The sequence below is a fragment of the Temnothorax longispinosus genome, chromosome 1 (genome assembly GCF_030848805.1).
Source record: "Temnothorax longispinosus isolate EJ_2023e chromosome 1, Tlon_JGU_v1, whole genome shotgun sequence".
NCBI classification, from domain to species: domain Eukaryota; kingdom Metazoa; phylum Arthropoda; class Insecta; order Hymenoptera; family Formicidae; genus Temnothorax; species Temnothorax longispinosus.
In genome coordinates this window covers 4,097,496-4,117,711 of record NC_092358.1, presented here as the reverse complement: position 1 = coordinate 4,117,711, position 20,216 = coordinate 4,097,496, and the positions used below count along the sequence as shown (strand labels likewise).

General features: G+C 36.2%; 2 protein-coding genes across 2 annotated transcripts; both read right to left on the bottom strand.

Annotated features, from left to right (window-relative positions):
- Positions 1 to 1,327: 1,327 nt before the first annotated feature.
- On the bottom strand, positions 1,328 to 13,272 carry LOC139809659 (proton-coupled amino acid transporter-like protein pathetic). The gene is made up of 8 exons (XM_071772729.1): positions 12,304 to 13,272; positions 7,372 to 7,434; positions 6,475 to 6,564; positions 5,298 to 5,655; positions 3,859 to 4,140; positions 3,448 to 3,626; positions 3,193 to 3,362; positions 1,328 to 1,798 (listed from the first exon to the last, which is right to left on the bottom strand). Exons 2-8 carry the CDS (start codon positions 7,425 to 7,427, stop codon positions 1,545 to 1,547), a joined length of 1,389 nt encoding a protein of 462 aa, XP_071628830.1. The 5' UTR covers positions 7,428 to 7,434; positions 12,304 to 13,272; the 3' UTR covers positions 1,328 to 1,544.
- Positions 13,104 to 18,603, bottom strand: LOC139809663 (proton-coupled amino acid transporter-like protein pathetic). Its single transcript, XM_071772744.1, has 5 exons — positions 18,165 to 18,603; positions 17,171 to 17,613; positions 15,689 to 15,867; positions 15,419 to 15,600; positions 13,104 to 15,098 (listed from the first exon to the last, which is right to left on the bottom strand). The coding sequence occupies exons 1-5, from the start codon at positions 18,327 to 18,329 to the stop codon at positions 15,027 to 15,029; spliced, it is 1,041 nt and encodes a 346-aa protein (XP_071628845.1). The 5' UTR covers positions 18,330 to 18,603; the 3' UTR covers positions 13,104 to 15,026.
- Positions 18,604 to 20,216: the final 1,613 nt, after the last annotated feature.

Genomic DNA, 20,216 nt, shown 5'->3' with positions numbered 1-20,216 from the left:
TCGGCAAGCGCGGACGCGACAAACATGGCGCACAATACGGAACGCTCTCTACCGACTACCGAATGAAGCGACTCGAGAAACGTATCTTGCGGGCATTCCCGCGCCATCTAGCGAACGCAGAGGATGACTACGCAAAATTGCAGTTCCGGAAAAAATTTGAAAATTTGAAATTTGAAAACAAATATGGAATCGTAACAAAATATAGATTTTCAACCTATCGGAAGCCGTGTATCAATGCATTCTGTTCCTATTCCCGGTTCCTATTGCCTGTACCTTGAGCCCCGAGTTCCATATATCAGCATATTAATTAATCGCCGAATGAAATATTTACGTTACAACAGTTATCAAATATATATTTTATTCAATATAGATTAGCTATTAATTGCGCGGTTTCATCTGATAATGCACAATTTAATTTTATTTAATCTGATACTATTTAATTTGGTATCGAGGAAAAGGTATAAGCAATATTTTTAAAGGCCGTCCTGCTTGTACCGAATGTCATTGGTCGCGTTCAGCAGACCAAGCCGCTCAATAGTAGACGACCGTCGTGGCTCTTACTTTTAGAACCAACCAATCAACGCAGAGTGTTGATAAGACGAACTCAACAGTTGTGTCTGCTGAACGCGCTTATCGCGATTAAATGCATTTTAGACTTTGCATTTTCTCAGTTATAAATTAAATATTAGTTCTTATCTTAGGTCTTAACCAACATCCGCTAGAAACAGGTCAACCTATAGAGACCCTCCACCTTTTTATATTGGAATAATGCAAAATTAAATAAATTAAAAATATGCTGTAAATTATTTATTTAAATTCTTAAGCAAGATAACAAATTTTTATATTTAAAATCTTAAAAGGTATTAGAATATTTCCAACAAACACCTAATGTTTATAGAAGCATTAGCACTAATCACGCTTATTATCGATTAATAGCTTCTATTTTCAAATAGAGTTGACTGTTATTCATTTTTCTTTGTCTCGACATTCTTTTAGAAAGCATAATATCTTTTATACATATATATGAAACAAGAAGAAACGTTGATCAACCAGATTTACTGGCGACATATCTGTGTACCAGCAGACTGTATAAATATTATTATAATTGCCAAAATGTATCGAGAGTTCTCGAAAGAATATGACATAGGTCCATAATTCGTAATAATTATACTCAAAGTATGTAAATCATACTTAAGCTTAAGATGAACCTTACCAGTCATGGATCTTTTTTCCAATCTTATCCTAAAACCTTCAATTCATCTCAACTTTAACATAAGCAGTCGATAATAGGTGCATTGTACAGGAAAATCAAGAAGAGAGACGTTAGTGAAACAATAAACTCAGTAAAATTTATTATCAACTATAATAGTTCATTATTTAACACTGAGATCCACGAGTCAAATACAAACGCAAATAACGAGGATATACAAAAGTATATCACGCTAAATAGTTGTTTCTCATTAAAAACCGCGTTTCTTGTCGACACTGGAGTTCCAGATGTATATGAAATTCAGATAAAACGCTAAATAAAATACTAAAACTTATCAATCCTTACTCGTACTATAATACTTGATTATATCTTGCACTGAGATCCACGAACCGAATATTAACGCTAATATCGAAAATATAAATAGAAAAGAATTTTTCCATAGCCGCCATTTGAAGGTGCCTAAATGGCTCTCCCAACATGAAATCGTCTCGACGACAGCTGGTATACTGATGCCGAGGATAGAAAAGAATATTGCACCGACTAGGGAAATGAACGGATCTAAATCGGGCACTGACACCGCCATGGCCACTGTAAAAAAAAAAGAATAATATATCACAAACATATCAATCATTATCTTCTGATTTCGAAGCTTACATTCATATTAAACTTGCATGTAGAACACATCTTAATTATCAAGAAGTGTTATCAACAAGCATGACATTTTTATTGTACTTTACACAAACGTCGAATAAAAGAAAGATAAAAGAGAATAAGCTGCAGATAAACTACACATTTTTCGCGGTATTTAGATATTCGTGACGCCGTGTTTACATGATCAGACGACGTATCGGCAGCTCCTAATAAGCGGAAAAAATCTATCAACGATGAGAAATTGAATAAGCGGACCAAAGTGGGCCGAATCTATTGCACCGAACGAAAGAGCTGACCCGAACCGAAACAGGCAGACAGGCAGACAATTCCTTTCTTTCTCGATGCACTTGGTGATAAAAAGGCACGTCACGCGTACATGCACGCGGAGTAAGTGGGTGACACCGATCATTCGATCGGCTCACCGATCGGGTCTCCGACCGACCTCCTCTCTACCGGGAATGTGTGATTCATCGCGGTTTCTCCGTCTCGCCGGTCTCGCGATCGCTGGAATATCGTTCGCGGCAAAAAACGCAAAAAACGCAACCGGAAAAGGTTACGGGAAAGCAGCGTTTAACTCTATGAGGCACGTTGATATGAAAAACACGTCTCTTTAAGTATTTGATGAATATCTAACCATTTCGCTGGACTCGTTATTGCAATTATGAGAGATCAGAGTTGTATCTCACGCAACACAAACCCCTCGATAAAAAAGTAAAAAAAAAATTTGTTTGTAATATTAGTTACGTTACTTTCCTGTTTTAAATGTATAAATCTGTATAATTTGCGTCTCAAAGAGTTAAGATTTCAATAAAAAAGAAAAGAAAAGACAGAGAAAATTCCTAGCGCGAAAAAGAAAATTCTATAAAATGGATTCTAAATAAAAAATTATGTGTACTTTTAATTCTTTTTAAAAACTACATCTTTTCTAGAGATTTATTTGTAGATACGAAAGAATACACGTCGCTAAACGATGCAGACGACTTATGAATCATCCGCTTATAAAAGCAACAGTTGCTTTCCTGTATCGAATTATTTCTATATTTTCTGTTATCCTTTCCAATCAGGTAAAGAACCACCTACGCATGGGACGACCGGTTATTCGTGTTTAATAATACTGCCGTATAGTCGCTCGCTTTGTATAGTCAAAGGATTTTATCTTCGTATAGCCGAAATATGTTGAATATATATTTATAAAATTAAATTATATAGTATTCTCTCGTTTGAAGTACATTTTAATCATTTGTTTATAGTTCAGACTGTGAATTTGTTTCTACCTGCAATTGAGCTGTTCAGATTTAACTATAGTAATGGTATGATGTAAGGTACTTTACCTGTTAGCATAATTATGAATACCCTCATCGACGTCTCGCCGATGGCTGCATACTTATGACTGAACCTGTGCGTTATGCCATTCCATATGATCTCGAGCGGCACGAAGAGCTGCAGACCGTAGGTAAAGAGAACGGCCGCGGCAATGAGGATCTTCACCACCTGGGCTAGACTAAAACATTGCTTTTCGTCAGTCTACAACGCGTGTATCAAAACGACATACTAATATTTAGCGAAAGAGCTGTTTTCTCACTTACGTTTCCTCCGTTGGCAGATTCAACGTGATACTGGCCTCAGAATTTTCGCCGTACGCGAGGTAACCGAACACCCCCATCATGGCGTACAGACACACGACTATCGTCATCGTGACGTTGAGTACACTAGGGCATCCCAGAAAGTGATGCGGTTGTTTCATGTTGTTCGCCACGGGCATCACCTGCAATTACAATCGTACTGGGTTCGAAGAGCGTTCAAGAATACGAAAGACGCAAGAGGGACGTTAATTGTGAATCATTTACTTATAAAAGCAGCAGTTGCTTTCCTATATTGAACTATTTCTATTCTTTGTTATCTTTTCTAATTAAACAAAGAATCACCTATGCTTGCGACGACTAATTACGCGTTTAACAACACTAACCGTCACCGTGGCAGTTGGCATTGGAACTTACAACGCCGATACCTTCGATGGCGAATATCACAGTCGCGAAGAAACGGGGCAGCTCCTCCACCCGGGCGATTAGCTTCTTATTCTCTAACGATAGTAGATTGCTACTACTGAAGACGTAGTAGAGCGTGATCGTGAAGCCGGATATCATGAAGATGTTCGCCAACATCGAGAACGGCATCATATACTTCAAATCGCGCACTTGACCGAGCAGTATCAACGCTGGGATCAGCGAGAGGATGCACAACTGTATCTCTATGTCTCTCTTGGTGTAGAAACTCGCGATCTGAAAAGAAAACAGGATGCTAACACGGAAGATCGATTCGATCACGCGAGTTATGCAAGGGCTCGGGTCGATTTCACGTGTGGAACGAGTGAGACGGAGGACATTCACAAAAAGAGGTAGAACATTCCTCCAAGATGCGATGCCCGATCGAAATTATTTGATGTAATTCTTCTTATTATTGTATTGTTTAATTAATAAAACATTTAATACTTTAAACTTCTGTAATTCTGTGTCCACATTTATGTTTTAAAAGTCAGAATTATCATTATTTTTGTTCTATCGTTTGGATTCTTTCAAATAAACTCAATTGTAGTGTTATATACGTATCTCGAGTTATAATTTTCTCATACATTTTCATAAAGACAAAAAAAACAAGACTATTTGAGTATAATATCTTAAAGAATAAAAATTATCGTAACAATCCATAAACATCGCGAAGCGTCAATCAATTAATGTATCGACGTAAAAAGATAGATAATGACTGTGGATGTGTTTGCAATACACAATCAATAATTACGTACAAAGAGGAAGAATTTTATAATGCTATATAAAAATGTGATAAGAACTATTAACAATAATTACAATCTAACAATGAGATATCTGATAAATTACGCGATAATTATCGTATTATCAAATTATATTTTTATTATTGTTTCACTAACAATAACGCAAATATAAACTACACTAAAGTTATCTGCTGATTGAAGAGTGTAATAATCATCGCGTAAAAGAAAAAACATTTATTCGATATCGCGAAATCATAAAAATTGCAAAGCGAGAGTTAATTCATCAAAATAATCTTGAATATTTTATATAAAGTATCTTCGCGCGAGCTATTAATTTGAATATCAGTTCCTCGCCTCCTTTAGTTCTCATCCATCCCGTTAATGTTATATATCTAATATTTACGGTAAATAATGAGAAAAAAATTAACATGATAAATATGATAAATAGTATATCACTATATGTAAGACATCTTCGTACTCATTAGACTTACATTAGATTGTGTACATGTTGGTACAAGTCTAATGACAGACAGAAACTAATTGTTGTAGCGGAATAAGGCAAAAATGTATTAATAAGTTGCGCTCGTCGCGCCAAACGTGTCTTAGCATAGATAGACGACCTTGCTGTTATGAATTATGCAAGATGCATACCTGTTGAATGGTCTTAGCAATAAACACGATGTAAACGCATGAGCCGCCCACGTATGTCGCGCACAGCGCCGTGTTCACGAATATCTTGCTGCCGTTGGCCCAAGGCCTGATCGGCTTCGGCCCACAGAGAAAGGCCGCGTACGCTGTCTCGGCGTACGACAGATGTGGCGTTTTGGTGCGCCGGCAGAGCACGTGAGACGTGCGCACCAGTATGTGCACACAATGTGAGCAAATTATGCCGATTATGATCGTACCGATCCCGCCGAATAGCAGCCCGCCGTTCTTTATCGCGTGCGGCATAGCCAGGATTCCTGTCCCCAGAGAGGACTTCAGGAGATGCATCATGGAGCCCAGGTCCCTGAAACGCGCGGCAAAACGTGGAATTATGTTACTGACGCTTGTTTCTTATTTGCTACATGTGCAAAATGGAATTGATTATAGAAAATTACGCATATGTTACCGGTAAAATTTGATTAAACGAGATTGGAATAAATTTATTTAGTATGAGACTAGATAAACCTTGTATTCATGAAAAAAAATTGTTGTCAAAAGATAATTATTTTCTCTAATGTATATTTTGTAATGTTGATATTTCCATTATATAAATAATGTAAATAAATTTGTTTAATTAAATTTAAATAAATTTAAGTGATGTGTAAATGAATTTACTATTGTAAAAGTACTTTGTCGTTATTATTTGAATATATTAAAATCATTAACATGCATTTCGATCTTAATTGAATGTTTTTCTATTGCATCTAAAGGCAACTATATTTTCATATTTTTGAATGAAAATGTAGAAAGTTATTTTCAAGATTAACTGATAAGTTTGCATCTTTTTATAAATGCATATAATATTATTACGGTCATAATATATATATAGTTTACGCCTATGCATATGTTAATGTGTATGTTAAATAAAAAATGTTGCAATGCGCGGTACTTTGTCGTCAGAATATAATTGCTTAACACGTGCCGATAAAGACTTTAAAACGAAACTTACGAAGGTTACTTACGAGGAACTTACGGTTTGCGAAGCGAAAAATGTACGTAAAATTATGCAAAAAATATTCCTAGGCACAAAAGATCCAGTCTGTAGGCCGTATATAGGCACATTTTCTATTTACTTCATTGTTATTATAATGGTCATGACTCACTTAAAATATATGAAACTTACGAAGTTGAACGTCGCTTATCGCGATGCTCAAAGGGATCGTATAGTTCATCCTTTTCTTTATATTCGCCGATATTCGGGGCTATCTTCGTGCTAAAAACGAAAAAAATAAATTATTATATAAAGCATTAAATAAAATACAATGAGATAAGGAAGAAATATAATAACATATCTATATACAATTATGGGAGCATTAAAGAATACATGTTTATAATAAAAGACGCTCTTTTTTGTAATTTTTCCCGATAAAAAAGACAATATATTTATGCAATAATATTTTACTTCTCATAAAAGAAATTCTTGTCTCATTGAAAAGTCACGTTGCTTTTTTTTACTGCAAGTTCCACATATCGTAATATCGTAAATAAATTAAATTCTAATAAAAATATACTACTCTAACTATCGTTAAATATAACTTTGGATAATTTTAATGAGAATCTTGAAAATTTTTGCAGTGCTATTTGCCATTCTACCTGTCAAGTTTTACAACAAATATTAATAAAAATTAAAAGAAAATTTCAATCAAGTGTTATAGGGAAAAACCGAGTTGATACAACGCGTTTGCTATCGTCGCATAAAACGCGATACAATCGCATTCCACGACGATTATTCTTGATCAATAATGATTACTTTTGCAGACACTGCGTATACAGAAGTCGCCGTTATCTACGATTGACGTATGTCACTTAAGGATGACTCTGCTCATTAAGCAAGCCGTTGTCGATCATTTAATTGTTATCTGCACGATTTTAACATAGTTATCATGCATGAACAATATCAGCAAGATCTTTTACCATGCAATGAACAAAATTTACATTCTGATTAATCTTTGTATATTTTGTTGTTTGGATCATCGTGTAAATAATACAGCATTGGACATTAATGATATAAGGGAAATACCTGCTACTGAATTCCGTCATGGGATTGCCTGATTGCTCTTTCTCCTTTCGACCCATGGTGATTCTGTAAAAATAACAATATCATATAGAAAATTGAAAAAGAAAAATTTATTTTTAACTACATATAGTATCTAATAATTAAATCATGACATGATATAAAAATGAATTATTACGTTAATATTAATTAATTGTTACAGAATTAAATAAATAAATTCTTTATGTATTTTTATAAGCTTACTATTTTATATGAGAGTAAAATTGTACGAATATGAAAATAAACTTGAAAATTATTTCTTATTTCGTAATAGCAAAAAATGCGTTATTCACATTCACATTCCTATCAGTTCTGTCTTTTAATTTTCGTTAATGTGATATGAGTTGTCGAAAAATCAATAATCTTAGACATAAAATGAATTGCCGGCGCATCAAATGAGATAAGCGTTATCGGATCAAGCATGCTGGAAACGGAAGGCTTCCTCGTTGTCGTATCATATTGTAAATATAAATCAAACAGCTAAACAAATACTGGTTGACCGCGATTTTTTTATATTGACGTGAATCAGTGTAACAATCAGTGCAGCTTTCAAAAAAATAAACATGCTTTTTCCATAAGCGATTGTAACTTTTCTTTATATTTATTTATTGATACTATAAGCGATATTATGTTGGTGAAGTCTTTACACTCGTATCTATGTCTGCATTGCAAAAAAAAAGTTTACATTTATAAGATGTATTATTAACACTGCGCGGACCGTGTTTTTGGAGCACTCACCCGGACACCCTGGGACTTTTAAGTCTAAAAGGTTTTTGAAAGCGGTTCTGTGTTACAAAAAAGTCTATAAATGTATCATCTTTAAGGTTTCAAAAAGTGATTTCTATACTTACATAGGCCAGAACTATTGCAAATTTTTTTTTAAGTGTTGAAACGTCAAAAGACAACTGTGAAATACGAAAAATTGACTGTGCCGTAAAAAGCCCACAGTGTCCGCGCAATGTTAATTATACACTATACTACTATACTATAGCTGCATTATTAATATTCTTTGATAAAAAAAAATGCTAAGGTCAAAGTCCAGTCACGTTCTGAATTAACTAATTTCAAGAATACATATATTACACTTTTTATTCCCGATAACTGTATGAGTCAGTATTAATTATTAACAAATACTTGAATTGCAGAAATCCGCGAATTTCAGAGAAGTTCTCTCTCTACAATTCAAGTATTTCAAAATCACTTTTTGATAAGATTAACACACTGCAATGAAATCTTGGATATATATCACTTAATTTGCCACCTATAATTTATATAACTCTCTCAAATAAAGAAATAATTGATAAAAAGATCAAATATCAATTTTGTTTAATCAGATCCAAGAATTTAATAAGGTAACAATAAGATCTGTGAAAAATTGGTTGAAAGTTTATCGGTGAATCGCGATTTAATAGTTCAAGGCTTGCACTCAATTATTATCGATCATTAATTTTATCGGATGTTGTGATTTACTCTGAGATACAGAATATTAATAAAAACGATAAAAGAAAATTTGGACATGAAAAATGCAGCAAAAAGAGATGCGAGTTTCTAAAGACTTATCGACAAGTAACCGGTTACGTAAAAAAAAATTTAACATATATTATATACACGATACACATCTGACAAATGGATGTTATATGATGCTTCGCCTTGACCAATTTTCTTAAAAAGTTTCTCCAAAGTTTATTTGCCAACAAAAGCCATGCGCGCTGTTCCGACGACCGATGACGAAAATTCTTCGTGGATTGCGACCCGACACTCGACAGACAACCTGAGATTCGCGTGGGAAATTAATGAAAGATAAAAAAGTCGGAGTTGTGCAAGACGCGGCCCCCCTGCGCTCAAGATTGCAGCCAGCCGATAGCGACCGATTCTTGATCTGCTTTCGCCATTTTACGTAAAAGCGGCAGGAAAAAAACTCCATATTACGCGAACGAACCGGAGTGATCTCACTCGGCAGTGATAAATGGACCTGAATGTAGATCCTTGATTGATTAAGCGACTATACGCGGCGCATATATAAGAGATTTCAACGCGAAGGACTCGCACAATTGAAAACTACATCTCATACATATTCCACGAGGAGCAAAGAATAATGCCGACAAAAGAATACAAGGACAATCTATGGTTGCAATTTGCGGAGGTAGAATTTAATCATGAAAAAATATCGAACATTATAACAGAAAATTCAATATTATAATATATAATAATGAGTGAGAGCATCCATGTATATAAGTGGATGTAATTAATTACGTCTGCAAATTTTTTTATGCAATTTCGACTAATATTTAAAAATTGTAGAATAATTAAATTCGACATTTAAAGGCTAAACTGTATAATAATTTGATTAAAGATCTGATTAAAGAGTTTTAATTTTTCCGATAATATGTATACTTAGCGCTTTAACTAATAATATCGAAAAAAAAGGGAGAAAGAAATCTCTCTTCAAAAAGAATCAATATCTATTTTTATTTCTAATTATCACTATAACATGTCATATCGATATGACGTAGCAAGATCTGTCGACATATTTTGTTAATCGTAACGGTTCTTTGTAAGTTAATCAGCAAATTAGTTGTACCGAGATAGATTACTTCGCAGAAGTCTTACAGATAAGCTTTGCATCAAGGACCGAGTCAAGTGGACACAATTCTTATTATTTGCAACGCGATTTCGAAAGAATTTTATCAAGTGATATATACACCTTGTCTTCTTTAGCAACTTTTAATTTGTTATGTTGTGACTAGAAGCGTCATAACTTTTTTGCAACTTTTAATTTGCTACAAACTCTAATTGTTTGTTGTAAAATTGTCTTTTACAGTCAAGAAGTAATTATTTGAATAATTACTGTTTTAAATACTCGCTTACAATAGACAATATTATCTCTCTTATAAATTGCAAGTCATCCCATTATTACAAAGGACTATTTGTCTTCTACGGCAAAAAATTGAACAGTGTGATAGTTGAAACTTTCTAACTTTCACAAGTTAAGAATATTTACAAAAAAAAACTGCCGATAATACGTTGTAAATTCCTGCAAAATATATTTACCTGCACTGAACGATTAATGCTTGTATTATTCCAATAATTTACTGCAGATAGAATAACTCACGACGCGATTAAATTTTTTAAGCAAGTCAGTAAGTTAACGCAGTTACTTTATATCACGTGAAGTGTTTTATCGCAGAGCGAAGTATCTTTCGAACCGTGTGGCATTTTCAAAGATCTCGTGATCGCTTCCAGTACGCAATGGCTAAAAATTTGATATTTGATAGCAACATAAATATCTACAATGATATTTAAAAGTACAAGTATGTAAATATTGCTCTTCATTTTTATCGAATCTATCATTCATCGTGTTAATGTTGAGAAGAATAAGTCCGCGTCGAACGAGATCATCTTAAATCAACGATAATCTTATCGATCACACAGCATAGATTGTTATCGCCCGAGTCTGTCATCAGCTTACAGGGGAAATTTTTGCTGTGATACAATTCTTTATAAAAAAAATTAATAAACGCAACTGTCGAACGTCACATTCTATCTCTTGGAAAATATTAGCATAGCATTCATGAATGCTTATCATGATTCAGATGTGTAGTATAATAATACGATTTATATACGCGATATCTTTGTAGTGTTGAATTTTACTAAGAAATTTTTCGATAAATATAAGTCAGTTTTTATCAAAACTTCTCTAATCAAAAATATTTAATTATTTCGGGAAAACCCATTAAACTGTACGTCAGAAATATTTAATAATAAAAAAAAACTTTGTGTTTTATGTTAGAATATAAAGTTATAATAAAAGCATTCTTAGATTCTTACAAATTGCATTTACAAAACACTAAAATTGTTTTCAAATTATTTTCGATTTTACTTTATTACTTAAAGATTTTGTCTTACAATACAATTCCAGCTCTGACACAAAATCGGTCATTAAAATTACTCATAAAGATCTCGTAAAGAGTCTCTAAGTAAGTCTGCAAATATAATCATCGAGAAGAATGTTTGTGGTATTTGCCGCACGTGCAGGTAAATTAATCTACACGGTCTTTTAAATGGAAAAAGAAGCTTATTTACGCCACTTTCTTTCGCTTATTGCTTATGCGTTGACAACTTATCAATTACTATAACGTAACATGTTCAAGTGATACACTCGGAGAAAAAAGTAATACCACAACTAGAAAATTGAGAAGAATTAGCATCTCAACTATGTATTACGAAATTATTATGTTCCCTTAGTTCGTATCTTACCACATTTTTTTTTGTAACAAAAATGTGGTAAGATAAAATACAAAAAATAGTAATAAGATAGTTTTATTAAGAAAAAATATATTATTAACACAAAAAATGTGTCATGGTACGCTATTATAGTAATGACTGATTCCAAAAAAAATATTTGTCTGAATTGAAAGAACATAATTATCATGGCTTATTGTACAAAGCCTGTATAACTATATATTGTATATTATAATTATTTTGCTATTTTATTACTATTTAATAGTATTGAAAATTTATTACTATTTATTATTATATTTAATTTATTACTAATTAAGTAATATGCAACTACTACTTACATATAACTAATGAAATAATGTTAATATTCAACGTCATTTTTTGTCGTGACTATATTTTAATCATTCTCAAAAAATTACTCTCATCCTCATGACATTATACAAATTATTTGCGGATATTTAAATCCTAGTGTTATAGGTGGCAGAACTAATTTGTTTTCTCTGAATGTAAACACCTGACCTTCTTATATAAACATGCCATTCGTAAGTTAGGACCTTCGTCGCAATCTTCAGACGACGATTAGATAAAATGTCTATTTTCATAAATTTTTCCAAATACATTTGCAATGTACGTGACTTGCGTCGTTAAAGTCATACTTACTTGTGTGTACTGAGACGTGGACGCGAACGTAGATGCTTAATTTACGAAGAACGTTTATTTCTTTCTCTGACGACGTTGGAGTACGCCGAATCCTCACATTGTCATTCTGCTCAAATGAAAATATTGGTCCTCTTGTTTAAAACGACGCTTTACTTTATTATTCTGGTTTAGACTCTCGAAGGCCTTTATTTTCTCTCTGTCTCTTTCTGTTTTCCCTCTTCTCATGGAGCACGAAACGCTCACGTGAACTTCGTGGTCGAGTGAGAGCTGTTAAGTTCTATCCAAGGTCTCGTACCCTTCTGCCTCTTCCTTTCTTAAAAGCCTATATTTATAATATAACGAGATAATGACTTATCGGCGGATTATTAAAGCTATCCAGGTGTGATTTACAAGATTCCCAGACAAAATCCAGACGATCCTGACAAATCCCGCAGCTTACAATTGTGCAAAGAAGACAACGACCGGTTGATCCTCTTGGTGACCACTATCTCTTATCAATGTCGCGAATGTGCGTCGCGCGAATTTCTCAGCGAGATTGGAAATAATTCGAAGATCGCACGCTCGCGCTGCGAGGTGACGATCAGGTAGATTTCACCTCGGCGACGATGGAAACTCGTGCGTGGTTCCACCATAGAATTTCGCGGTTCCGAGATAAACTGTCTATAATAACTCATCTGCAGGTGTTGTCCTTGAATTCCATCGGAAATTATCACCGCCGTTTCCGCAATGGTACAATCACAGGGTTTAGTCTCACGACGACGGATTTATGAGTGCTGGTAATCATCCGGAAGATTGATGACTTCTTTCCGTCTGAGACCACAAAGTAGCCGATGAACACAGGGTAATAGATAAATAACTTTCGTCGATTTCGCGGGATAATGGGCTTCTTTTTTCTGGTCTGTCACTGAGGGAAGGAGGGAGGTAATGACGACGAGTAACGAGACGAAATTAACGTGAAACGGTGACAGACCGCACACGACTGGGCAACTTCCTTGGCGTTAGCCAGGTATATATACGGACAGTCAATACACGTGAGTGACTACCGCGAGCATGAGCTTCCTCACTCGTGCGAGTATAACAGAAAGGGAGGGAGTAGATAGTGACAGCATGTAATGTACTCGAGTCGACGTTACTTTGAAGTGCGCACGATAAACGATATGGCAGGGATTAAACCCAATGGATTTGCTTGCCAATATTATAGACAAAAAATTGCTTCGTCCGACAATTAATGAGCGTTAGGGTTTGACGTCGCGAAGAGCTTAAATATCATGGATTAATATAACTTCGAGAGTTAAGTAAAATATTTTTCCAGATCTACAATTAATTAATACAATCATTATGCAAAGAAGAGAGCGGGGAACGGATAATAGTTTAGCTCCTTTATTTTATTTTTTTTTTTTTTAATGATGGAATTGTTGTTAAGTATTTCAACACAAATCAGAAAAATCGTCTCTAATGGCTAAGAGTTACAAAGCCGAAAATATTGAACTGGAGATAAATATCGAACATACAGAACGTGACGCGTGCAAAATAATAATGAAGATATTCGAAAACAACATATTTGAGGGGGAACTATATTTGCAAAATAATATTTAAATTCTCTCTAAGATACCTCAATGTTTGCGATTTCATGAATGAACGATCGTTTCAGTGTTGACGGATAACATCCGAAATTATATGTCGAAGTGCTATATATCGACCGTATAACCATCGAATCACTTTCCGCTTTCACGTTTTTCCCTCCATCTAATCCTTGCGGTACCGCTTCCGCTTCTCTATCCCATTGCGCGTTTATCCTCGCTCGAGCATTCGCGACCGCGTAATTAATTGATTAACGGAACTTTACAGTCGAAGGTTCGGTAAAAAACAGACGCGCGACGAGTCACTCGGAATCAGAAATCGTCGACACCTCCGGCTCCTGAAGTATACTACGTCGAGTAACCGTCCTCGAGTTTCGTACCCATAAAGACGTCGGTTATTCGACTGTGCGATCAGCTCGATTCGCGCCTCTGCATCTCGCGCGTTCCCTTTCACCTGTATCCTCTTACTTCTTCCATTCACGAGGCGTGCGCGCTCGCCGTCTCTTTTCGTCCTCTTGCAAGAAGGTCCTCGGCGAGTCTCCCACCTTCTCTGGACCGCCGTGTTGCGCCGCGGTGCAGTTTCTCATTGTAGGCTGCCGCTCTTGTTCCACATTGCGAGCGGCGTAACTCCGCTGTGCGTTACGTAAACGCCGGCCGAGGGAAATTGAAGGTGTTTCCCCCCTTCCCCCTGTGGAATGTCGCAAGTGCCACATTCCAATCTTTACGGAAATTAAGGGTCCTCGATACCGGTCGATATCGATCATGTTGATCTCGGGCATGTAAAAGCAAGAAAATCGCAAGAAAAGAACGACCGAGATATGTCACCCTTACGATGCCGGCACGCAAACTGAAATGCTCTCGTAACGAGTGGAGCTTGAGATATTTCTTCTCGTATAGAATCACAGTGCGCGAAAAGCAAATGTAATCAAAGAGCATTGTTATAAAAATTATATTTATCCACCTTTCGCTTCGCTGCTTTAGAGAGTCCTTCATCTTTATCATAATATCATCTTGCTACTGATTGTAAGAGTCATAACTCTCGGCAAGTGACATCAGACTGTTTTGCGTAGCGTATTATATTATCACAAGAAGCAGCTTCGTAATTTTGTGTCGAGTCTCTCAAATAATTTAACAAGCTGTCGATCAACATGTTTCCTGCTTCGTTCCGCTATATTCTCTAACAATTGACCAAGTGCTTTCTATCGTTCCAAAAATCTGTAAAGTAACACAAGCGTATATTGCATCATTTAAAAGATTACGGCGCGTGCATTCAAATAAATATTCGCTATCTCAAATAATAACAATGTTTATACTTTTGATAATCTCAGGACTGATGAAATTGAAAAAGAGAACCGATAATCTTAAAACTAAAGTTAATATTTACTTCGGAGGGTTCAAATTACAGATTTCGATTAAGAACTTGAAAAAAACTAATCTTGGAAAATTTGAAATAAAATTAATTTTTTCACATTTTTACGAAATCATCTAATCCTATAAATTTCTTCGTGTATTCTTATTTCTACGAAAATTCGTACCAAGATCAACAGCCACACGACGAAAATAGCGATATTCTTCACGAGCATCATCCTTGTGGCTTCCGCCCACTTAGTCGACGTCTCGATTAGTATGGGTATCAGCAGCATGATCGTCGATATGCTCAAGGCGGCGAATAAACCCAGCAAGGGTACCATTTGGGGCACGGCGATGGCCAACAATGCTACGAACGGAAAGAAAGACGAGGACGAGGTTATTTCCTGGTAATTACATTCAACATTCGTGCCATCGAGTGCTTATAACACGCTTACTGGTGCCTATTATGCCGCCTAATCGGAGCGAGTATTCGTAAAATCGATGATGCAGCGTATTCTTCGTGACGATTCTCGAGCGGATCATGGGCCATAGCACGCTGATTGGGACGTAGTACGCCAAACCGACAGTAAACAGGACCGACAAGGAAATGGCTATCTTGACTACTTGGGCCAGACTGCAAAAGAGTATAAAACGATCGATATAGTATTAAACGATCAATAAGGTGGGATTTTGGGACATAAGTTGCGATTTTGGTACGTCTGCGATCGATACAAATCTAAGATTTTATCGTGAAGCAATCTTTTGATTCGAGATATGATATTCTCTCACAACGCAATTATTATATTAAAAGAGGGAGATTTAGATTAACGCTGAAGTAGAATTAAAATGTTACAGTATATAATTCCGTATGTTTATATATTATATAATTATGACGAAAGAACAGTCGTTGATTACTTATCTAGCAATGTTGTATTATTATTATTTAAATTTCAAAATGCTGCAGCAGCGTCGCAGAAACGTGCATGCAGTATAACTGTATTGATCTCTAATCGAACGGGATGTTATACAACTCGATGATCAAGAGAGAAATTCCATAACAAAATTATACGATAAGGTATGTATCAGTGGACAGTGAACACGTGTTAATAATGATACAGAACGTTACTCATTACGTACAGATAAGTGACCGAATTAATAACCCACGCGAAATCAAGGTATGTCGATCGTGTGAAGCCTAATGAATTGCGATCGGATAATTCCTAGAATATTGCGGCAATATATTGTGCTTAACGATACGTGAAATCGTCAGATCGCATTGTCCAGATGCAATGACTGTGATAATTTAACTGTGGTTGTCTTTAAACTAGTTTCAAGTCAGACTTGAGTCCTTCACGTTTACGCGGTCAAACTGACCCTCACGATTGCGTATTTCTTTACTACGGTTGGCTGGTTCGTTTCGCTTTTGTTGAATTTGTTCGAAGGACTCGCCGTGGATACGTATTCTTGTGATTCTTACGAGAAGTACAGAATGAATCGAGAATACTGAACACGCGTGGAGAGAGCCGCACGATCACGTAAATGTTAAGCACATCCTGTTCTGTGATCACAGATTATGGCGATGTTAATTATACAGCTGTCATTTAAAGCAGACAGCTCACATATTTGCCGATTGTCGCACGTTAATGCACAGTTTAATTGCCTTTGATAACAATTTATTTGCAATTCCTGGCAAATAATAAATTTTTATTTGCCCAAGAAACTGATGTAATTTCTTCGACTATTTCGTTTGCTGAAAATAGTGCAAATGGTCTGTGAAGTCAGCTATTTTTGGTCTAAATATAATTAACTATAATTGATCGAAAGAAAAAGAGAAAGAGAGAGAAATATAAGTAAAATATATGTTCGATATTAAAGTATTAATTAAATGGACAAGCGGTAGTACGAGTATTTCGCAAGGTAGAAATTAATCCACCTACGTCTCCTCCATTGGTAAATTCTTGATGACGGTGTCGCAGGCGTCTGGATACTTGTTGTAGCCGAAGAAACCAAATGCCAGGTATATGACCGTGTTGAGCGACGTGCTGGCGACGATCAGGCGCGGCATATGACCGGGATGCCTCATCGTGTTCTCCAGCGGCAGGTACAGGGTCATATTGTGCAAGGCGAACAGGAAAATGGCGCAATACATGGGCACAGGTAGAACTTCCGTCAGGGCGTCAAGTCTACGGGGATCGGGCACATCGTCCAAGAAGTAGTAAAACGCGATGCAGACCCCGAGGAACAGGAAGACAGTGCCGATAATGGAGAACGGTGCCAGATACTTCAGGTTCGGCACGAAGCCCAGGGCGCAGGTGAAGGGAAAGAAGATGACGATATAGACCCGCGGGTTCAACTCGAGACCCGAGAAAAATTCTATCACCTGGAAATACCGCAAAGCATCAAGTATATGTTACGTAATTTGTTACCTGTAAATCAGAGATATCCGAAGATTATATTGAAAACTTTGTCATAAAAAATGCTCGTAATCACCATTTTTTCGTAGATATCGATTTCCCGCAACTTTGTCGTATCATATCTCTTTGTTTGTCCTAATGTCCGCTCATTTTGCAATAATAAAAAAAAATATAAGGCGAGACCGAGGAAAATAAGATAAAATGCGATATCTAATTGCAATTAGAGTAAGTTGAAATAAGATCCTTCGAGCAGTCTTTGGTCCGGTATTTCCTTAATTGAAACATTGAACTATAATTTCCGGATACAAGCCGGTGGAAGCGAAGGACCTTCCACAAGAAAAACGAGTTTCGTCAAAGAATCGATCATTAAAATTGAGGTCGTCTGTTCCGGGAATACCCTACGTAAAAGGATTTTCATTTGTATAAAAATCACCGAACGGACGTCACGACTTTATTTATCGTTCCGACTTCCGGCTTCCGACTTCCACTGTGGTACCGCGATACCGTGTCATCGTACCTGTTGGAACGACGTGGCCACGTATAAGATGTATATCACGACGGCCTGAAAGTGCACGAAGCAAATGATCACGTTGGTAACTACGCCGAATAGCCTGGCGTACTTTCGAATCCTCTCCGGACCCGCCTGGAAGGAGAACTGCGCCGTTTCGGCAAAATCCAGCATGGGCACGCGGTTGCGCCTGCATAACGCCTGGGAGCATTGCACCTGGACACCGAGAAAGAGAAAAAAAAGAGAGAAAAAGAATCTGCCTGCATTCGGATGCGCTTTGCGCGATCCAGGACTTTCCTTTCACTCTATGTCTAATATGTAGCTTATCTCATCGATTGCGGCACCGATTCGCAAACAATTAAGTCATTGCGGTATACAAGGACAAGCATGATAAGCAAGAGAGATGCCTATGTGTTCGTTTCTCGCTAATTGTTATGATTTTTTTAAACGCTAGCGATAACGCTCGAGGAGAAAAAGTTCTCGCTCTTTGTGTTCTCACGTACGACGATGATGGCGGTGTGAATGGAGAGCGTGCCGGCGACGATACCGCAGACGATGGACATCGCGTAGCCGGTCCTTCTGAAGGCGTGCGGCAGGAAGAGGATGCCGGTGCCGATCGCGCACTTCAGCAGATGCATGAACACAGCGAAATCTCTGCAACGGTTTTATCACGATAATGTGCGTGCAACCTTCCTGTTTGTTACCGATATCTTGGTAATCAATATAATAAATAAGATAATATGGAATCGTTGATCCAATCGTAAACCCTTATTAATTTCGCAATTTTATTGCGATAAACGCTTCTCGCATAAATAATAAATAATATAATTGACGATTATTTCATATATTAATTATAATCGTGGCACACGAATCAACATAATAACTACATATGCTCTTGAAATGTTGGTATAGAACTCTTTTTAAAATAATTTTAATTAACTTGATGACAAATTTCGGTAATAAAAGAACATATAGAGATCATGAATAAGAGAACGATATAACTCTCTAAGCGACAAGCGTTTCGAAAATTGTCTCATAATAATTTTTTGTAATAATTTTGTCACGTGAGTGCAGCTTAGCCTGTTAGCATTTTGGATCTTTAAAAGTTTTACATAAACTCAAGTATTGATTCTTGTCTTGAAACAAATCGATTGATTAATCAATCCAGATAGGAAATTAATAAGTTGTATGATTTTAAAAGTCATTTTTCCAAAGATTTGAAAGTATATATATATGGCTCAAGAGATATTTAATAATACGGAATTAGCTGATACCTTATCAGCTTATACATTTACCAAAAAATTGCATCATTATAATTTATTCTGCGATCATTTTCTCAATGCGTCCATTGCGACAAATATCAGTTTATAATCCACTTTACACAAATAATCATGCAGTATGTACAGAAGAAATTATAATGCATGACATATTTCTATCGCTCTAAATTTTAACAGGACATTTTATAAAGGATTTAAGTTAGGTTAGATTAGGTATAATGTTTACACGTTAATTGCAGATTGCTAGTCCGCTTATTAGTTTAACGTGTAAAATCACATATGTCTAGCTTAAGAAAGCTTTTAACTGATGATCAAGGGCAATCAAGGAAAAGATAGTAAAGATACAAAACGTACGAGGTCAGAGGTGCGGATGGGCGATCGGCAAAGGGATCGTACTCGCTCTCTCGGATCTGCTGTTCAGCTTGGACTTGGACATCTTCCGCGTTTCGTCTCCTTGAGATCTGGGACCTATCGTCGTCGTCGATCAAGAATGTAGATAGGGGAACGGGGGGTAGCCCCCCCGGACATTATTGAAATTCAAGTATACCGCGTATCTATGGCCATTGTTTAAACATTCTGCATATGTCGAGATACGCCAGAAGGGCATATATTAGAATGTTTAAACAATGGCCATAGATACGCGGTATACTTGAATTTCAATAATGTCTATTCTCGTTTGAATATTTAAGTACGAGACGTCTTACTTATCGATCATATCGCGCGTTGCCTGGAACTCCGCAAGGTTTGCCGGCATCTCTGGATAGCTTCGATAACGCGAAGCATC

Coding starts and splice junctions, on each gene's coding strand:
- LOC139809663 (XM_071772744.1), bottom strand. CDS start 18,329: ATGCTGGATTTTGCCGAAACGGCGCAGTTCTCCTTCCAGGCGGGTCCG. Junction 15,868..17,170: donor AATTTACCAATGGAGGAGAC/GTAGGTGGATTA, acceptor ACTCTTTTGCAG/TCTGGCCCAAGTAGTCAAGA. Junction 15,601..15,688: donor AGGCGGCATAATAGGCACCA/GTAAGCGTGTTA, acceptor TTCCGTTCGTAG/CATTGTTGGCCATCGCCGTG.
- LOC139809659 (XM_071772729.1), bottom strand. CDS start 7,427: ATGGGTCGAAAGGAGAAAGAGCAATCAGGCAATCCCATGACGGAATTC. Junction 3,627..3,858: donor CCATCGAAGGTATCGGCGTT/GTAAGTTCCAAT, acceptor TTGTAATTGCAG/GTGATGCCCGTGGCGAACAA. Junction 1,799..3,192: donor ATTCATAATTATGCTAACAG/GTAAAGTACCTT, acceptor TTTTTTTTACAG/TGGCCATGGCGGTGTCAGTG.